At 40.5% G+C, this 21,982-nt stretch overlaps 1 protein-coding gene across 3 annotated transcripts in view; it reads right to left on the bottom strand.

The window, feature by feature from the left end:
- The window catches only part of LOC108041845 (ecdysone-induced protein 78C), a 48,500-nt gene that overhangs the window by 20,986 nt on the left and 5,532 nt on the right, over positions 1 to 21,982 (bottom strand). Inside the window, exons 1-4 of one of the 3 annotated variants that reach the window (XM_044456679.1) lie at positions 18,272 to 19,116; positions 18,081 to 18,154; positions 14,682 to 14,917; positions 14,478 to 14,619 (exon numbers count right to left, since the gene is read on the bottom strand). In XM_044456679.1, the coding sequence (XP_044312614.1) occupies positions 14,478 to 14,619; positions 14,682 to 14,917; positions 18,081 to 18,154; positions 18,272 to 19,101 (1,282 nt within the window). In that variant the 5' untranslated portion in view covers positions 19,102 to 19,116. Of the gene's footprint in view, positions 1 to 3,469; positions 3,949 to 14,477; positions 14,620 to 14,681; positions 14,918 to 18,080; positions 18,155 to 18,271; positions 19,117 to 21,982 lie in introns of those variants that run through there. The other 2 variants (XM_044456681.1, XR_006417385.1) reach the window with 2 other exon arrangements.

Consider the following 21,982-nt stretch of genomic DNA (forward strand, 5'->3'; position numbering starts at 1 on the left):
CAGACGTCATTAAATGGCGGCTCGCAAGTAACTGACGAGATAAGCTTCTCCGACTCCAGCACCTTCTAACTTCCCCTCGAGTGTGAGCCACCCCCACCCCACAGAACAGTTGCTGACGACGCCCCTGTCCATTCCACTCAGTTCAGTTCAGTTCACTTCGGTTTGACTTAGTTCTCTGGGACTTGGATCCACTCGGCACTCGGTTCTCAGTTCTCGGTTCTGTTCTGTTTAGCGCTCTGAATGGAGCAGCCGACCCGTCTCCATTTGTGGCAGGCCCCAGTCATAGTTATAAAGCAATAGCCTCAGTCTGTCAATCACATGTTGTTACAGCACTAAGAAAAACTACAGTAGCTTCTGGGCCTAATAAAAATTACAACCGTGTTAGGCCCCCTCATAAAAAAATATGTTTTAATTACTATTTTAATTTTTTTCATCCTTAAAAATAATTTTTTTATGCTGCAAGCTAGTCGAATTGTATTTATACTTATAATTTAATGTTGTGTTTAATTGGATAGAAAATATTTTTGCCTCAATTAAAACTGCGTAAAATGTTGTCGATTAGTGGAATGTCTTTAAATGAAAACTTTAGTTCCAATTAGAACCAAAAACTTTTTCAAAGAATCCATTTTTTAATATGGAACATCTAACAATTAATTTCTTTTAAAGTCTGATTTGCAACTAAGTTAGTTTTAATATGGCAAAAGAATGGAATTAGATTACAGATTTCAAAATATAATGTTTTGCCTCAGTGCTTAAGGTAAACACAACATTAAATGCACTTATTAAACGGATTTTTAGCGTGCTACAGTTCCTTCATCAACAACATTATTATCATTTTGTGGTTATGCTCGCCACCTTGCCTCACTTGTGGTCATATCTAGATACTTTGAGAACACGTAAATGGTATCTATAGAGACTGAACACCGGAGATTTGAGAGCTGCGAGTGAGGGCGTCTGGCACTTGAGTTCTTAGAATTTAGAGGTCACTTCTTGTTCAGCTACCAACTGCAACTCGACTGGGTATCGGTTTATGTATCTTTTTGTTACTGTATCTCGACCTGCCAATGCAGCCAAGCGAATCATTCTGCGGCGGCTGCCAGTCCAAATCAAAACTAAAACAGTTTGCGGTATATTCTTGGCACAAAACTGTCAATTATGACGAGGGCTAACCAAACACACAATCCACTGGCCCACAAAATGGTTTTGAAAGTTCTCCATTTGAGTGGCGAAACGTTGGGCTCTCACTCTGCAATGGGATATTTGGCTATTTGGCTGTTTGGCCATCCAAACAATCTAACCAAGCCAACCAATCCATATAAGTTCATTAATGTCAACGGACAATGCGAACCCACCCATTCGTTTGCTAATGACACACAAAGCAGACGAAATAAAATTATAATGAATAAATAACAAGAAACACAGACAAACGCGCAGAGATACCGAGAGATACAAATGTATCTGGTGGCTGGTTGGCTCGCAGAAGGAATATGTAGGTCAATTTTGTAATAAACTAGACGGCAAAAGCCAGAACTTTGCGCGAGTTTCCCAGATTCCCGGCCAGAATCTGTAGGAACTGGAGCTGCAAATGATTTTAGCCGATTCCAGGCAGCACCCGGAGCCATGACCCCCACTCTCTTTTGGTCTTTTGGCCAAGTCAATTACCCTGAGTTGGGTAATTGGCCCCAGTGCCGCTCGCAGCTTAACTGTTAATGGGCGCTTGGCTTGGCTTAACGGTAACAGAAGCCACCGCTCGGCGACTTTTTGGTCAATGAGCTTCGGATTCAGATGCCGCGTATCTCGCTATCTCATGGATACATTTTTCTTAAGTTTTAGTAGCTGTGCTAGTTTAGCCCCGCTCGGCAGATGATTTCATGCTTTTGAGATTTAATTGTTATTCATTCGGTCTGTCGTCTGTGTGTTCGTGCTTTTTTTTTCGTTGGTTTTTTTTTTGTTTCTCTGCCTTACGTTTTAGTTTCATTTTTGGCTTTGGCCAAACCTTGAACCGCACGCGTTCAGTTTATTGGCCGCTTTTTACTACAAATACCGTTCGTTCGCTTCGCTTGGCTTCGACTGACTTTTCGATGATGACGCCGGCGAACGTTGATTATGACGATAAAGATCATCATCGGCGTTCTGTTGGTTATTCGCTGGGTAGGTATATATTTACCCAGGCCCAAGTGTGTATCTATGTCCTCCTTGCCACTGCTCCTCCTGCTGCCTTTTGATAAAGGTGAAACCTGGCCAAAAACTTGGTGCCTACTTAACCCAGTTGTTGTAGCAAATCATTTATTTATTAGTGCTTTTGGTTACCCTTTACTGAAACCAAACAAAAGCTCCCATCTGTGGGGTAAATCTGGCATAACAATCGCTTTTTACTTTGAATTTAGCTAAATTAAATTAATTAAGCTATCAAAAATGTTTTTACCCGTTTAAACTGTGAAGTTCATTTCATTTATTTTCCAGTTAAATGTGTTAAACTTTTGTTAATCAACAAATAATAATAAAATGTTATATTTACCCATCAAAACTTTTAACTTTTTTTAAAGATATTCTTTAAACTTGAATCTTGAATCTAATTTAAATTCTGTTCATTCCAAAGGGTCTCACATAATATAGTAATACTTATATTTCTTCCATTGTGTCCCCATTCGAGGGTATTCCTTAGTCGAGTCACCCCAAACTATGCATTTGATTCGCTTAGCAAAAAGCTAAAAACGCACAAGGACAACACTTAATGTTAATGAACTCGGCAAACAAGTGCACCAGTATGAGTTCGAGTATCTCCATCTGTATCTGTGTATCCACGTATCTATGTTTCTATGTATCTCGGGGCATTGTTTGTATAGTTGCGAATTTGTCAACTATTTTATGCGAGGCCTCGGCCATATGTATGTAGATAGCCCGTGGCCGTATTACACACATAATGGACACCAATGTACATATGCACAGGCCGAGATTCGTCGAGATATCCAACGAAACCCGAGCTGAAGTCGCAGAAGCAGCTGCCATTTAGCCCTAATAGGAATCGGCATTGGCTCTATGCACCTGTTCATTCGCCTGGCTTTTTATGTTTCCGGTTCTGATTAGAAGCGGCGGGAATCTCGATCTCAAGGAATGCAAATCAATTGCCCCGCGGGCCAAAGGAGTCAAATCAAAGCCAGAGAGACTTACACAAAACAAAAAGGAAAAACGCCCAACCAGTTTCGCAATGCAAACCAGTTTTTTTTTTGGGGGGGGCCCAGTTGTAAAGTTAAATACGAAGGAAAATGGCAATTGGCAAGCAAATAGGAAGTAAAATTGGCCCACCACAAAGACAGGAAGTGCGCTGACCCCGTGATGCGGATGATTAGTCAGCCGATTGTCGAGTGATAACTCGATATTGCGTATACGCCGTGTATGCTAAATACACACAGCCTCTATAACCCCGGATTTTCTCCCCGGAAATGAACCGAAAAAATAAGGCATTTACCATTCAGCTCCTGCCGCGGAGGTTATCCAAAAATAGGCTCCTTCTCGGTACGTGGGCTTCTGATGTTTTAAATTTCGGAAACTTCACTTAAGCTGGTTTTCTTTTCTTTTTTGATTTTTTGATTTTTTCTTTATTCTTGTGCTTTAATTTCACTGCTCTGCTTTTGTTAAATTTTATTTTATTTTTCGGGGCTAAGGAAGAGGAGTTCTTCTGCTCTGGGGTTTTGAAATTCAAATCACACAATGCCCCGAAATCAATTTATGCAACGGGTGCGGGCGTTTGGGTTTCTATATATATTTCGTATTGAACGCACTTTTATGTGAAGTTTTGGGCCGGGAATTGATACACAAAAACGATGTTTGTTTGTTTGCCAGCCAGTGTTGTTGCTGCTGGGTGGGGTGTTGCTGCTTGATGTTGCTGCTTAGTGTTGCTGCTGTGACTTGAGATTTTTCGGAGCGTTCGCGTGCCGCGCGCTTTGAGCAACGAGAGACAACTGAAAACGACAGCGAAACGAAGGCAACGAAAAGTGGCCAACGCCGCTGCCGCAGTCGCTGCCTCAGCCGGCGTCGCTGTCGCAGTTGACGTTGACGCCGGCAGCAGCGGCAAAGCTTTTACAGCACGCCAGCAGCAACAACACAGCAGCTGAAGAATACCCCAAGCAAAACAAAGAAGCGAAAAGAGCAGGCGGCTTCAAAACCAGAAAGAGAAGGGGCTAATAATCAGAGAGGGAGGGGTATAGAAAAACGAAAGAGACGGGTAGAAAGAGAGCATGGAGAGAGCTTTTTGGCTCGGCAGAACTTTCGAGTGCAGCAGGAAGCATTGCAGTTGCAGCGACGCCGGCAGAGCACCAATTGAAATTGAGTAACAAGATTTGTTGATGTTGCTGCTGCGTGATGTTGCTGTTGTGCTGTTGCCGCTGTGTATGTTGCATGCAACGGCGGCCGCTGCTGCAATATCTTGGCTGCTGCAGACAAAAAAAAAGCTGCCTAACCGGTGTTAGATGCATTTGCATCTTTTTTTTTACAAGTTTTTCCTCAGCAGTTTGGCAACGTGGCCGTTGGCACAAAAAATCAAAATGAAAAACGAGCCAAGGAAAAGGCAGTCTCAGCTTTAGCCGAAGTTACATAAGCCTTGATTTAGATGATGGCTTAAATGTGCATGTATGCGTGAGCTTTGCAATAAGGAAGTGACTTTTCGTGTCAGTGTTGCTGTTGCAGTTGCAATTGCTTGGCTTTTTATTGGATCTGATTGCCCGGGGACAACAGGACGCATCGCTTGACAATTTCCTGCCTTTCAGCCAGTTTTCGTTAGTTTTCCCACACAAAACCAAATGACATCCGCTGGATATTCAAAAATCGAGTCGATTTGCAATGAAAGTTTCGCCTTTGATTGGCTAAACGAGGCTGGGAAAGTGTCTCGAACGTATACACTGGGAATACGTCTTTAAAATAAAACCTATAGAAAAAAGTACGTTTAAAATAAACTTTTACAAATAATAAATTTGAATGAATTTGATATTTTTTTTTTCTAATCATAAGCTTACACTACTATTTGAAATGATATACCAGAGGTAATTATCATTATTTTTAAACAAAAAAATTATTAAAAAAGTATTCTATTCTATATTCTTATTCTTATTCTTACAGCAATTACATCTCAGCTTACTGAATTAATTTTATTACCTATAAATAAACTTAAACTAAGATTAATAAAGTATTCTTGTTTTACATCTAGAGTAAACGTACAGCACTTTACTGAATTAATTTTATTACCTATTATTAAACTAAAACTAAGACTTTAAAATATTTAGCATAATGACATTCCACTTATAAAAGTGCAAAACTAATTATAAAATGTTTTGAAATAAATTACAAGAAGACTTTACGTTTAAATTAAATTGCTGTTAGTACCATATTTTCCCTGATTTAGCCAACTAATTGAGGCTTTAGCAGTGCTAAACATGGGCGCAAATGCACTTCATAAATTAGGGTGAACCTTATTCTAGTTGGGAAGCCGTTAGAGTAGTTCTGGCTAATTTACAACACGCAACACACAGCGGTTAAGTGTGTATTAAAAAACGTATTATGACCAGCTCTTCCTCCCCATCCATCTCCGGCAATCTCCTCTGTCCCCGGGAATTGCAGGCGTCTCAAGTGCCGACTTCCTCCAGTAAACCAATGCAACCACCCCTTTTTCCCCTCGATGGCCATGCCCATGCCCATGCCCGTGCCCTTTTTGGCATGTCAGGCACGTCTTAACACGCTGCCAGTTTTGATTTAATTTAGTAGCAACTTAAAGATGAGGTGAAGAGTCGGAGAACTTGAGTACTTGGAACAGGGAGCCACCATCGATCACGCTTCTCCAGCAGCAGCACCATCATCTTTATCGTTTTCATAAGGTTGTGCATTGAGATCAGCCGCAGATCAGCAGCTTGAGCAATTTACCATGCAACCTCAACCTCCGTCCATCCTCGGCTTCAGCTTGATTAAGCAGTTAACTCCGAAACGGAGGAGGAGGAGCGGTGAAGGTGTTCCCAACAAGCCGTCAAAGTGGCCGCCACCATGATGATCATCATCGTCATCTGTGGCCACACTCGAGAGCACACATCACTCCGCCTTTTCCTTGGCCCCTTTTCCCCGGCAAAAAGGTCAACGCATTCTGCAAAATCGCAAAGGGAAATGCCACACAACAACAGCAACATGGCAGCGGCGTGTTAATTGAAGACAGGCACCCATGGCAAAGGGGGCAAAGGGGGGTTTGGGTGAGTTGAGGGGGGGTAATGCAGCTATACAGCTGGCCAGCCTGTTCGAAATCCAAAACGCTTCACTGATTTCTGCGTTGGCAGCGGCAACTCGCTGTAATGCAATGGTTGCTGCAGCATTTGAAGTTGCTTCCTCATTTCTGCGGCATGCACAAGCTCATAACAGTACACATAAAAAAAATATTAACCATAAACGTATGTTTCCAAAAAGAAACAACTAAAATTCGATGGTAGCTTAATATTTTTAATTTATTTTGAATTGGAACACAACCCGTTACAGTTCCTCATTAATGGGATTTCTTTTTATTGGCCAGCTTACTATTTGATAACTCTTTTAGTTTTTAAATACTATAGCTTACTTTATAAAAAATATAATCCCCTTTCCAGAAATATATATGTATGTTTGCGTACATAATATATATCAGGAATTAGAAATATTAATATAACAAATATTTAAGTATTTTAAGTTGCTTTTATGCTTCACTATTATCTATGATTGATTGATATAGATTCAAATTATAATCTTTTAATCAAATTAATCAATTTAATTAAAGTGCAATGCCTTAAAGTGTATTAATAAATATGTATAAGATAACAAAAATAACTAAAGAAACTGATTAGAATCTTGATTATCCACTGTGTAGACTTTAATCTCTGTCTAATTTCCCGCTTCTGGCCATTGCAATTATAATAAAAAAGGTTTTTCTTGGCTTTGCATAGAACCAGCAGCTGGAATCCACCCATTAAGCTGTGCCAAATTGGTCAAGTTTTGGCTTCTTCCGGGTGGCAGTAAGCCTTCAACGACGCGTGAAGTTGCAGATGGAGCAGCAACATCATCCAAATTGCACTTGCAGCAGCAACATCATCAAGTGTGGCAGCGACCTAAGCAGCTGCTCATGTTATTGGCAGCTTAATCAAGGCACTTGGTTCCCCAATTCCACTCCCCACTTGGCTGATAATGCCCTGGTACTTGTATTCCTGAAGTCGATGGCCAGAATCGCGGAAGCGCCAAGAAAAATGCGTGCTGCTGATGTTGTTGCTGCTGCTGCTGCTGCTGCTCCCGGGCGTTGAACCCAAAGGCGGGTGCAATTGCCGCCGCTCGGGCGATGCGTTGTCAACTATTTGTGGGGATTGTGGGGGAATTATGGGGAATGGAGAATGGGGAATGGCAGCGCATCATAATCATTTATTTTCGCACTAGACAACAACACAAAGTGCGCTGGCTAATTTTATAAACTTCTTTTCTTCTGCATCGCCAGTGATTTGTTTTTCGCTTTAAATTTCTTCTTTTTTCTCACTTTGCATATACGTTTTTTATGATATTTACTAAGACATTCTTATGCCGGGCACGTTGGTTAAGGGGGAAAACACACAGAGGGGAGTCCGCAGTGATTGACATTTAGAAGTCAACGTTCGGGTGGCTTTGTTGCTGTTGCTGCTGCTGCGGTGGCTTTGCCGTCATTGTCTTTGTCAACCACCCACCCACTGTTCCTCCCCCCCCTCGACCAGCACCACCCCCTGTAAGTGTGCGACATTTCTTGGCGATTTGTCGATGGTTTATGACATTAATTGGGTGTTGAGGGCGGGGGTCCCATAATTGTTCAATGCGATTTAAATCGGAAACGAGAACAATCGATTATAGCTATAATTGCTAATGAGTTCTACTATCTACTCATGCATTTCATGGGCTATGACTTTTCCCAACCACAAATAAGTATTTGTTTCGAGGGGAAATCCCACGGACAATGACAATTTTTGTGCCATATTTGACAATTTGTTCACCTGTGATCTTCTCGGGTAAATAGAACCAAATTACGCATAGGCTCTCTGGAAAGTTACTGACTCACAAAAATGTTCTTCTTTTAAGTTGCAAGTGATGCAGAAATGTGCCAATTGCACAGCAAGCTGTGAGTAAGCGTTTGTTGTTGGGGATCACAAAGTTTAATAAACTCAGAGAAATATAAAATGTGATTAAGCAAAAGTATTTATGGTTCTTAAGAAAATTTTCCAGGACTGAAAATAAATAAATACTTGAAACAAAATGAAAGCTTCAAGTAATTATGTATTTTAAAAACGCTTCCAGAATCTTCTGAGTATTTTAACTAAAGTTAAATAGCTTGAATTTGCATGTACTTGTTGTTAAAAAACTCATATTTTATATTTTAGGTAAATGTATTTGATATTTTTTTACTTCGATTTTTCTCAAAGCCAAAAAAGCTTACATTGCTAGCTATTATTTTAATCATACGTTTAGGTTTGTGTTTTATTGTTTTTTTTTTGCGAGCTTGGCAAGGCGACAAGGTGTTAATTGAACTATAAATAGAGGGACAACTGCATCGGCAATCGGCGGCACATCTACCGGGCGGATACAAACGAGTTTCGTTGTAATTGGCGGACAGATTGCTCGCGTCGCCAGCGATGTTGCTGCGGGGCACGCATGCGTAACACGGCAGCAACATGCGACACACACGAGAACAATGAGCCGCAGCAAAGGCGATTGCATAAATTAACATTACCAATTAGTCAAAGAGAACATGTTGCAACACCCGAGGGCAACGACAGCAGCAGCAGCAACACAACAATAACTCGCTGTCCACCAGATCACAAAACATCAGGAGATTGACTCATTCACCTGCAACAGGTGCGGGCGCAATCCGCTTTTGTTATTATATTAAATTGTTTAACGATCGGTTTTTCATTTCTGGCCGAACTGTTTACTCAACCTTTCAGCTTATGCAGCCAGCTTGGCGAATTGTTTACAAACGAGTCGCGCGGCAATAACAACACTTTAAATACGTAATTAAAAAATTAAATGATGTTTCAGCGGATACAAATTTTTTGGCAATATTTTATTTACTTTTCGCTGTGTTGTTTGTGTTCTTGCTTTTATTGCATTTTGTGTTTGCTGTTGTGGCTGATTTGTTTCGCGAAAAGTCATAAACACTGCGAGCATTGGACTTTGCGTTCTGTGGAAGAGGAGGGGGTTTTCGAAGGGGACTTCGATGGGAAGTTGGGCAATGGCAGCGGAAGCAGCACAGCAGCAACAACTGAAAGTGAAAGGCGCTGGGGGAATTTCAAAGGAAGCGGAAGGCTGGCACTCGGGGAGTTCAATTCGAAAACGGAATCGAAGTCCGGAGGTTTGGTGAACTTCATGAGGAAATCGATAAAAAGTTGAATGAAATCCAGAGAGATAATCGTGAACTTTAATATTTGAGGTGATAATTTCGGACAAATAAAACAAATATTAATAATTTATTTGCATCTTTAAATTCCGGGAATTACCGGAAAATATTTATAAACTTTAAGCCGTATTATACATTGACGGTTTATTAAAAAGACTTCAGAAAGCTGACCCAGATATGAAATTCTAACCAAAATGTATAAGCTTAAAATTGCCAAAAAATAAATTAAATTAATATATATTTAAAGGCTTGTAGCTTGATTCAATAACTATCTGCATGAAATTCTTAAATTACTATTCCTTTTTGTATCTTTAACAAATTACAATTTTTGTAATATTTTTAAAATGTTGAAAAACGGCATATTATTTTATGTACAAACTAGGGGCATCAACATTTCATTATCTCAGGATGTTTAGCTTTGTTCCTTTATATTAAAACAAGATATCAGTTGAAATAAGGCTTTACAGACTTGAAAAGGTATATTTTCTTTTAGTTTATAAAATCTAAAATAATCTATTAAATATGTAAGTGATTGACTTTCATTTTTAATCCATTTATGGGAAAATTTAATGTTGTGTTTAAATGAGTTTATATTCACATTACCAGTTAAAATTAAAAGTTATAAATGAGGAAACAAAGGGATGAATAATGATTTTCGTATTTAAAGTTTGTTTTTGAGCAATAAATCGCTTATAATAAATTTATCTTACCGTGCAGCGGCTATGGAAATTTGACAGTTGGCAATCAAAGACCGTGCAATGTTCGAGAATGTTTTCTTTGCATTCTCGGCCGTTTTGCCTATTGCCAAATAATAATAAAATTTCGCGGGCGAAACAATGGCAAAATAAAGCTGTGGCTGCGGCTAAACTTTAATGTAACCGACGGCCAAACAAAAGACAATTGTCAGAAGCGCAGAAACAGAGCGAGCAGCCACAATGGGCCGCCAGTCAAAGAACGAAACTAGCAGCAACAATGAGCATTCGCACTCCGGTACAACTGGCAACGGGGTCTGGCTGTTGGATTTGGATTGGCCTGAGTTGGCAACTGACCCAGTTTACGCCACAATTATAAGCCTGTCTTGCTCTCCGGCTTTTGTTGTTGCCTGTTGTTGCTGTGGTTGCCGCTGTCACTGCGCAGGCGCAGCGGCAACATGAAGTTTTTGGCAGCAACAGTTTCGTTTTGCACTCGATTTTGGGCGTCTAGAAGAGTCGTGGCAACGAATCTCGAATCTTTGTAGCTGACATTTGATAGTTGGCTTTCAAATTGACTACAATTGAGTCGAGAGTAGTTTGATTCTGTGTTACTGTGTCGCTTTGGCGGTTGATGTTGCTGTTGCTGCTGCTGCTGCTGCTGCCGGTGATGTTGCCGCTGGCAGCGACAGCTCTGTGCCCATTCCCAAGCAGACAGAAAACAGTCGACAGCAGACAACCAGAACTTTGTCCAAAAAGTTCTGTGGCCCGCTTGGCGCTTTAATTGCATTTTGATTTGCGGCCAATTTGATTGACGGCGGCATTAGAAATAACATAGGAAAGAAAAGCGGAGAAAGAGAGCAGGCCGGAAACTTTTCAATTAGCCAACTCAGACGAATCTTCTCACATAAATTAGATTACTGCCGGCAGCTCTGGATCCAAGTTTAGTACTTTTGTAGAGAGAAAAAAACTTGTGCCCTTAGAATTTAGGAAAACTTACAAATTATATTACCTTGAGCTTTCTCGAGCAGGAACAAAATATATTATGTTATTATGTAAGAATTACATATAAAACCACATATGGAACATATTAAATTATAATAATAATCTTTTTCATAAGTTAATTGCTAACTTTAGAATCTTTAATAAACAAAAAATTGTTGGTTAATATTTAAATATTTGATCTGAATTCAATTTTTGTAGATGTCTTAAAATAATTGATAATTTCTTAGATAATAATTTCCAGTTTAAATATTTATAAGTGATTATGTTATCCCACTCTAAAATGAAGTGAAATAAATAGTCGCATTCAGCGCTTAAAACCTATCAGACTTTATTAAAAATCATGAAAAAGAAAAAATTCAAATATCGTTTACTCAATTTGTAAATTTTTAATGGGGTCAAAAATACCAGAGAGTAAGTATGAAGCAGTGATTCGCTAAACATTTTCATGTTCTTCATTACCCCTCTTTATTTTATCCTAAATGTAAATAAATATGACTGAAAGTTTATCAAATTGTTTGAGAAATAATTGGCTTAGGAAAAGGGAGGCAGATGTTGCTGCCGGCATGGCATGGTTGCTGCTGTTGCTGTTGCTGGCAGCTATGTTGATATTGCCACAAAATGCCGCATGCCGGCATGAAAACTTTGGGCGGCTGTGTGTGTGTGTGTTATGTGCTTTATGTTTGACCCAAATTCCTGTAGAGCCATGCAAAGTGTTGCTGTTGACGTCGACGGTGTTGCTGTTGCTGCTGCAACATCCGAAATGCAATTTCTGCTTGGCAAGCATCGCGCTATTTTTCCTTTTTTTCATTGTACTTTGTCCCACTGCCAACAAAAGCTTTGCAAATTAAATAAAAGTCATGCCACGCCCACTCATATACACACAGGCAGTATAATTGCATTTGTTTTTTGTTTTTTCAGGGGAGAGCTGCAGGGTAATAATGGGTTGACCCATTAAAATCCTTAAACTCGAACATTTGCACGGGGAAACGCTAAAATTAAAGTTAGTTTTTGGCTTTCAACGATTTTAGCAGCCCCCTAAGCCAACTTAATTGGAAAATCTCTCACGGCAACTGCAACAGCAATCGGCAATCAGCAATTGACAGCTGCAGCATTGCCATAACCCATAGGCCGTAATAACCTCATCCGATTCAACAAAGTCTGTGGCAAAGTCTAATTAAAGCGAGCAAGTAAAATCATAAGGCGCCTCGAAAGTTGCAACCGCCTACCGACAACAGCAACAGCAACATCGCAGGCGCAGCAGCAACATCCCATTCAGGCCCAAACAAAACTTGCCTCACAAGCAATTTAAGTAAATTATTGAACTTTCCATATGCATTGGGGCAAAGGAAAAGTCGCAAAGTAAAAGCCAGCAGGGACGAAGAATCAGTAAAGTGCTGTTGGGAAAATATGGAAAATGAAAAACTGTTTTGCTCTGAAACGAAGCTGCTATGCTCTGCGAGAGCACACCATTAATCTAGGCAAATAAAATATGGCTGAGTAATATAGGACGGAGTAACGATAAGTTATAAATGATGATGATGTAACTTTTATGACCTCTTAAGCATAAAAATGGTTTACTACTTCTTAAATCGCTGCGGTGCCGGTTTTAAATCTGTGAAATTATAATTTTCTACAATGAGCAGTAAATAATGTTTATAGTTTGGCAATTTACATAAATAAATAAAAGAGAAATGTAGTTTTTTTAATAGGATTTAATATTCCACCAAGATTTTTGAAGAACAAAAAAATATTTTAGATGAAAGAGAACATCGGTCTTGATAGTTATAGTTAATAAAGTTAAAAAGAGTGATATCATAAATATTAATAAATATTGAAAAAATTGAGTTACTGTTTAATATTAAATATTTGCCGATTATAGTAATAAAGCAAATAAGAATCAAAAAATCTGTTAAATTTAAGGCATTAAAAGTCGGTTAGATGAAAAAGCTTTGCAGTGCAAACCTATTAAATGTGGTAAAAGGCAGCAACATGACTTGGTCGTGTGGGTCGTGGGGGATTTCCTTGTGGTTCACTTTGCGTGGGCGACGAGGAAAATTAAGGAAATGTTTGCTCAACACTGTAGGCCCGACTCTTAGCGAGACAAATGCCATAAAAAATGGCAACAAATGTTGCAGCCAATAGACTTGGCTAATAAATGTTGCTCGCGTGCAGCAACGGCGACAGCAACGGCGACAGCAACAGCGACAGCAACAGCGACAGCAACAGCAACAGTGACAGCAGCAATACACTCGCCCGTTGCCTGATTTTATGAGCCGGCTCTCTTGTTTCCGATCTTTTTGGGCAATTAATTGCGCAACATCAAATAAATTGCATTTGAAAGCCAAGGGATCCCTGGAGCAGTTGCTGTTGCAGCTTTAGCTTGGCTTGTTGCTGCTGCTGACAACAGTCATAAAAACTAATTTCGCTCTTTTGGTCCGTGGGTGGATTTCGGCTTTGCAGGAAGTATTTCCCAAGCCGGCTGGGGGAAAATTTGTGGCTAACCCAACTTCAACTGCATTTAAGCTGTGGTTTCCGCCCGCTTCACATTGCTGCGGCGAGTCTGGAGTTCTTTATGGGTGCTTAGCTAAAAGGTTGGGCGGATTGTAAACCCGTTTTAAGGCTGGATGAGCGGCCCCTGTCCACAAATTGGGTTTTTAAATGGGCGAATTATCCCGAGTAAAGGTTTTACAGCGTTTAAGCGGGCATTAGTTAACCGATTAACTGTTGCTCGATGATTAAATTATCAAGCCTATTGGAGAAAATAAAATAAAAAGCCTGCAATTCTTTTTATGGCTTCCATACTTAAGATTTATTTTTTCTTAAAAGTTATAAAAAATACAAGTTTTATAATGCAATGTTTTCAGCTTAAGGCCCGTTTTCTAGTCCTTATGGTTAGCTAAAAGTTGGTTTTAAAGTGAAAAAAAACATTTGGAACTTTGCAGCTTAAAACCTACTTACAATAATACGCAATGAGGACGAGAAAATGGATCTAAGAGTATTAATTAATAGATGTTCTTACTAACCGCATTAATAATTTAGAATGTGATATATGTTCTTCTTAATTTAATCGCAGATATTCCGACATCTAACACAAGTCTTCCCCGCTTTTTTTTCTGTGTAGTATAAATTGCTCCTCTAAAGTTTTATCTCTGAGTTGCCAATTTCCACCGACAGCCAACTGACACAATCTGCGATCTCTTGGCAGAAATCTGCCAGTGGTTTCGCAGCTAATAAAGTTATCAAGGGGGCAAAAACCAAAACCAGAGAGGTGCAGCCTCCCCTTCACTTTGGCCCCAAACGGTTGGCATTTGGGTTTTGGCTTAATCATATTTCTTTGGGTGCAGAAGGTATAGTTTAGGTTTAGTACTCACAATCGCGGCTCATGCCAGCGGAGAGGCATTTCTTGAAGCGGCAATACTGGCAGCGATTTCGATTCAGCCGGATGACCAGACACTTGCCGTCCCGCAAACAGCGGTATTCGATTTGTTTCTGGATGCTGCGACGAAAGAAACCCTGGCAGAGAGACAATAAATTACGAGGGGGAAGCAATTTAAAATTATAAAATAAGAGCTCACCTTGCAACCCTCGCAGGAGGTTACTCCATAATGGTAGCCCGATGCCTTGTCGCCACAAACTTTGCAGGGGACAAATGATTTCGAGGAGACCCCGTTGTTGTTGCTGCCGTTGCTGTTGCTGCTGTTGTTGTTGCTGCTGTCCGCTTGGCCAAAAGATTGCTGCTGCGGGTGTTGCAATTGCTGGTGCTGGTGTTGCTGCTGCAGCTGTGTCGTCGTCTGCGGCTGCTGCTGTTGCTCTGCAAGGGAAAAATGCATTGGTTTACACATTTCCTCCGCTGGAAAGTTGTCCAGCTGGTTGCTTATGCAATGGCACATTGCTCATACGCCGCATGTGCAACACTCGCTGTGCAATTTGCCAAATGAGTTAGCTGTCACCGACGGTATCACCCACACGCCATCTCTCCGGTTGTCACACTTGCAACACGGGGCAGCCACAATCAATCGACAACTGTCGCAGACTATTGAATTTACCCACCTAATGGCTAAAATCAATTTTTCCGGCAGCCTTTAGACTCATATCTTAATCATCCTTAAGCCAGCTGGCAATCAAAGTCAAATGCATTAGCCACAGAGTGCATTCAACTCGACAGCGATGTGCGATAAGAAGAAATGCCAAAAAATCACGTATACGCCACCGCCTACAATAAATTGCCTGTAAAAACGGCAGTCACGAGGAAAAACTGCAGCCGCACAATTTTCACAGCGAGAGCCGAAAAAAATTTGCATTGCAAATTACAAAAAAAAAAAGAAGGAAAACAGAAGAGCAGGCAGCAAAGAAAAACTGGAGCCAGACAGCAATGTTTGCTTCTTGGCATTTCATTTCGAATTCAATTTGACTGCATTTCTTGCTTTTATTTTTTCGCTTTTCTAATGCAGGAGGAAGAGGCAAATGAACTAAGCGCGGAGTTTGAACTGCCGCTGTTGTTGTTGCTGCTGGTGTTGCTGGTTGTTGGTGTTGCTAGTTGCTGCAGTGCCAATTGGCGTTGCCACACCTCAAAAATGCGAAACAAAATGAAATTAATGTGCAACTTGCACGCGCCGACAAACAGACGAAAGGAAAGAAAAAGAAAAGATTGGGCCACACAGAAAGAAGTTTTGAGAAATAAATATTAACATTTTTTTGTATACTTAATTAGATTGATTCAAATTGCAAAGGTTACTAATCAAATCCATTGTATAATGGATGTATAAATACTATAAAAAATCCTTATAAATCAAACACATTTACATTTACTTTCGTTAAATATTTTTAGTAGCAGGTAGACACTGTTTCGAAAATCAACAAATATTCAAAGGTTGATATGAATTATTAAAAATTAAATTTTTAATTTTCAAGCTAAAATACTTATTTAAAAATAGACAGTTGAGTTTAAAATGAATATTGAATTTTTATTTAAATGTTCATATTTAACATTCGAAAAGACATAAACAATTTTTGTTTAATATGCATCCTTTGAAAGTGGTCAACATTTTTATTAGTGCATGGCGCGTTACGCGCTTGTGCAATTGCAAATTGAATTTTCACCATTGGCCTGCCGGCAACAGCAACAACGTTGTCTGGAAAATGTCGTCGGCCCGGGCAGGAATGAAAAAGAAAAACCCAAAGGAAACTCAAGTGCCTTCTTTTCATTTTCGCGCCGCGTTCAAATGCAAATCATTTGGTGGCTTTTGTAAGTTGACAATTTGAAACGCCATTGTTTACCCAGCCGAAGAAAGGGGTGAGGTGCAGTGGGGGCTGGCGGAAAACTGCTTGGCATTTCCGCGTTGTCAGACAAGTCAGAGGCAGGCCATGGACGATAGACGACAAAGACTTCATATTTTCCTCGATTTTTTCCGTTTCCATTGCCTGCATTTATCTGAGCGAAGACAACTGATTGAGTGGGGAATGGCGAATGGCAGACATTACTTGCCGCAGCAAATATCAATTGGAGTGCCGGGGAAAAGCAGTCGACTTTTCGACTTCTCCTTGATGAATTCCTATTTGGTTTTCCCCCCCAAGCCCCGTTACACTGATTTAATTTGCTTGCAATTTGCATTCGCCTGCAACTGCCCGCACTAATTGCTGCAATTAAATGTTGCCGTTGTGAGCCGCAAAATGAAATCCTTGGCAGCAAGTCCAGGCAATTAGCAGTCTGGCCAAGACAAATTTGCCCAAGTGCCTATGGTTTTTATGGTCGGAGGAGTTTGCACGGAGAATAACGTATTTTTCTATGTAAAAAATTGATTAAAACATGACTTTAAGTACGATTTTGGCCTAACATAACTATGAAACTATATACCCATATCAAATTAGTGCACTTCAACTAATTTTTTGGTAAACAACAATTATCTAAAATATGATAATTTAAATATCAGAATAGTATGAAAAATATATTTCTTAACACTTTCGACCTCAAAATTGCTTGTGAAGAATTTTAAAACATTTCCAGTCTACAACTAAGCGCTCTGCTTAATTAATACATTTAGTGATATCGGAGGTTTTAAATGGCTTCTCAAGGAATAATTGATTTTATTAACAACAAATCCTTGCAACCAAAAATGCTTCTTATGGTTTTCAATATGCAACATTTTTTTAAAATGCTCCATTTGCATACCAAATTCGTTAGAAAATAGAAAAAAATAATATATATTATCAGAAAATAATATTTTCATGAATAAAATAAATAAATTGAAAAAAAAGATAATATTTGTCACAAAGATGAGTATAATCAATATATATTAATGTTTTTACTTCAAATAGTGTTAGTTGTATAAATGGTTATTAAGTTATTTTGTCATTAAAAATAGTTAAACTTCATTTTAGATTCAAAACAACATAAAAAGTACCCTTGTGCTATTCATTTCTTTTCTTTTGTGTAGACAGCAGCTGACCGTAATAGTTATTAGACTTAATTTGTGTTGCATTTTCCGGCTCAGTTCTCAGTACCTATTCCATTAGGGCAACGAAAAACTCCCCCAGCTGAGCCCATTCAAATGCCACATTCAAGGCAATCCGAGATCCAAGACCAATTCAAGGCGATTTATGAAAATGAAAACATTTTTGCCATGGCTTTCAATTGCACCCAATCGCAATCGCAACGGCAAAGGCAACCACATTGACAGACCTGCAACATGAAAAGCAATTTCCTCGTGTGCACTGCGAAAGGAAAGGCGAAATAGCAACAGCCATTGGCCAATAACAGGGAATTATATTCATTTTCACATTTTTCATGCTGCGCTTTAATAGTTTCCTCAAAAAGAGAAGAAACCGAAGCCCCAACGACTTTCAATTGCTTTTGCTGCTGTTATGCAATGAATGCAAATTTATTGAACATAATTTCCAACAGCGACAACAATGGTCCGCAGAAGAGAGTCGACAACGCGGAAGAGTCGAAGTTGCAAGTTGCAAGTTGCACGTACCTTTGTTCAGATGCGCAACAGATGAAGATGTTGCTGCGGGGTTGGAGCTGTTGTTGCTGGCGTTGTTGTTGCAGCTGCCGTTGTTGCTGCTGTTGTTGTTGTTGCTGCTGCTGACCGCTGACGAGGATGTATGAGCGTGGCCGCTGACATTGACAACTGTACTCCGTGCAAAGTGCTCCGAGCAGCTGGACGACGACGAGGAGGAGACCGCGTGGGAGGAGGCGGACCCACTGGATCCACAGGATCCCGACGATCCGGAGGAGGAGGCCGACGAGCAGCCGCTGTCCGGCGAGGAGTGGGCGCCGCTGGAGGAGGGGGAACCGCTGGCCGGACCGAACTGATGCACACTGCTGATGGTGTACAGAGCACCTCCACCATTGCTCAGCGTGCAGTTGAGCTGGTGTTGCTGCTGTCCAGGGTGTTGCTGCTGCTGCTGTTGCTGCTGTTGCTGGTGGGCAAGTTGCTGTTGTGCGGGGGCTAGGCTGGCTGCAACACTCTCTACTGGCGCTGCTGTTCTGTAGAAGTCGTCGCACTGCAACAACTGCAGGGGATCGGCTTCAATGGCACTTAGGCAATCCTGCAATTCCCGGTGATGTGGCTGCTGTTGCTGCGGAGGATGCTGCTCCTCCTCTTCCTGCTCGGACTCCAAGCTATTGGCTTCGCTGTAGGCCCCTTGGGTGGACGAGTCCTCTGGTGTGTCAAAGAAATGCAAATTAAAGTCTGAATTTGCATTAAAATTGACCGCCGGCAGCAGGGCAACTTCGCCTTCGCAGTCGTCCTCCTCCTCTTCCTCTGCCCCGTCGTCGTCGTCGTCCTCTTCCTCGTCTTCTTCCTCCTCCTCCTCCTCCTTCTCCTCTTCCTCACTATGCTGTTCCTGGCCCCGAGCAAAATCCTTGATGAGGTCCTCCTCCTTGACCTGGAGCTGCTGCTGCTGCTCCGAGGAGTGCTTCACGCAGGTTTCGACCAGAAGATTGGAGCGGATTTGTGCCTGTGCCTCCAGCTCTATTTGGTATACATCCATGTTGCTCGGATCGGATCGGTCAGATGGCCATCCATCATCTTCATCATCGTCCTGCTGGCGGAAATCGATGTTGGCAACCCGCGATGGCGCCCGCTCAGCATGTTTGTGGGAAATCTTTGCGATTCTGTATTATTTGGCACTTAACGGGGAATTCGAATAAAGTCTTTTAAAAGGGTTCGGCACAGTCTCTTGCGAATATTTGAGTTTTTAATTAGGTTCTAGCTGCGGTTTGATTGAAAGGAAAACTTAGACATTAGCAACTTCCAAAGTCATTTCAGCTTTGGAGTCTCTAGGGTTTGGTTAAGTCCCTTGATGTTTTGCTACAACTTTTTCCTAACCACTTTCCCAAAATTGCCTAAGCTAAGAGGCTGAAACGGAAATCTTCCAAAGCTTTAGCTACTTCCAGAAAAATATTAGTCTTGATGTTTTGAAGAGCTAGCCAACTCATTTTAAATTGGTAAAAAAAAATTAGCAAAAAACCATAATAAACCTTTAAAATCCTTATAGAAATTTTATTTATTTTTAATATCTTTTATTATTAATTGGATGATAAGAGAAGACTTAAATTGAAAAAGTAAAAACTGTATAATTTTCGAAACCAAAGTTTCAATTAGTTTGAGTTTACGCCTCATCATCACCCTTTTCCAGACTCCATAACTCTTTTAATTCCTGACCACATAATTAAATCATGACAAATTGCCCTTTCTAATTTGTGTGCACAATTTCTCATAAACGGGTTGATTAAATTATCACTATCATTCCGCCTTTCTCATCCCTAATCCCCCTCGTTTTGATTTATCACTTGCACACTTCCATCGCAATAGCGTTTTTAGCATAAATTTTCAATTCACTTCCGTGTTGTATTCGAAGTCCTTCGTTTCCAAGTTCAAGCGTATTCCAAAAATCGGCCGATCGATATGATATATGTTCGTTATGGGGCGGCGGCACTCGCGACTCTCGATATTTTTGGGAGAAATGGTGATCGCGCGTACGAAACTCTCGCCTCGTCGAGATCCAAGCGCCAACTTCGCAGCGCTCCAAATGCGCCAGGGAAAATCCAAGCCAAACTGCAGAACCTACGACAACACACAAAAGTCCAAGACGACGGCAGCGACGCAGAAGAACAAGAACGATGTTTGTGCGCCAGTGTAAGTGAGGGTGTGCTGGTGTGAGTGTGGAAAGAGCAGGAAAATAGAATGCAATGCGGCTGTGTGGCCCAATGGAGTGGGAAAACTGCGAAGCGCCGCCGCCGCAGCACGAGGCAGAATCGCTGGAGGAGATCGGGGGAAAGGCTGGCGGAGCGAGAGAGTCAATGTGCTGCGACCGCTGGAGCTTCTATCTTTCTAATCTCCACCAGCAACAGCAACAGCACCAGTAACAGCAGCAACACAAGCTGCAACAGCAACAACAAGGGCAGTAACAGCAGCAACTCAAGCTGCAATAGCAACAACCAAAGGATTGACAGCAACAACACAAGCTGCAACAGCAACAACCAGGGAAATAACAGCAGCAACACACTCTGCAACAGCAACCACCTCAAGAACAACAGTCACAGCAAAAAGCAGCAATAGCAACAACTGAGGAGATAACAACAACAACACTAGAAACTGCCATAGCAGTAGAAACAACAACATCAACTGCAACAGCAACAACCACAGCAATAGAAAATGCAGCAATTGCGGCAATAGAAGCAATAGTAACAACCACAGGAGCAACTATTGCAGCTACAACAGCAACTATACCAGCTACAGCAACAACAACTCGACTTGCAACAACAACGACACACCAGCAACATGCATTGCCACTCTCGCTGCCTTCGTGTTGTTGCTGCACTTTTCCATTTGCAAACTCTTTTCCTGGTTGCTATTTTCAATTTCTATTGCCTCTGCCGACGTCGCTGCCGGCGTCGGCTTCCAACGTTTCCAAGTGCAGCCACACTTCCATACTTCCACTCAAGATCAATTTCACACACACCAGTGCAGGGCAGGAGAGCGAGCGAGAGCGGACCGTTACTTAGTTTGCACTATCCTCGAGGGAGAGGGCAATAGAATATGGTTGTGCGACAGAGAGAGAGCAGAAGTGGGGGCGCCTTAAAGGGGGGTCAAAGAACCTTCAGTTGAGCAGGCGAGAAAGAGAAAGGGCGAACGCCAAGTGGGAGAGACAATTCTGCAATGCGGAAGTTTAAATGTTGCATGTTGCTGCTGCGTTTTCGGTTGATTTCTACTCAAAAGAAAGTGGTATACTTGAGTTTTTGGCACAAGAGTACTCTCTTCAAAATTATTTTTGAAGATCAATAAAAATAGTATCTTTTAAATACATATATTGAGGAATAATATTGCATGTTGGTAGTGTATTTACAGTTAAGATAAAGTTATAAACTTAATTGATCGTAAAACTAATTTTTGGTAACAAAGTGAAATTATATATATGTATAATATATATATAATAAATTAAATAATTTTCTGTTAAAAATTAATTAACCATACATAGTTTTTTACACTTAAATTTTACAAGTTTTTTTCTTTTACAATTGTACTAATTGTTTTCGAATTAAAACGTATCCAATTGACATTTTTAACGAAGGCTGAATAAATTTATAACCTAGTTGTTATTAAAGATAAATTATGATCTGATGGTTGTCCTTCGAAAATAATATTTTAGGATTCAAAAACAAAACGATAACTGCTAAATACTTCAGATTTAAAAGAATAAAAAATGTTAAGATTGTCATAATGGAGAGGGACAGTTGCATTAACAATTGCATTTTAAATATCCATAAGAAACAAAATAAATAGGTGGATGGGAATACGAACAAAAATAATTTAATTTTCGGAAAGGGAGTTTCCAAAATCTTAAAAAAAATCCCTGAATTTAGTAATGC

This window comes from Drosophila rhopaloa, unplaced genomic scaffold (genome assembly GCF_018152115.1).
Source record: "Drosophila rhopaloa isolate 14029-0021.01 unplaced genomic scaffold, ASM1815211v1 contig_150, whole genome shotgun sequence".
NCBI classification, from domain to species: Eukaryota; Metazoa; Arthropoda; class Insecta; order Diptera; family Drosophilidae; genus Drosophila; species Drosophila rhopaloa.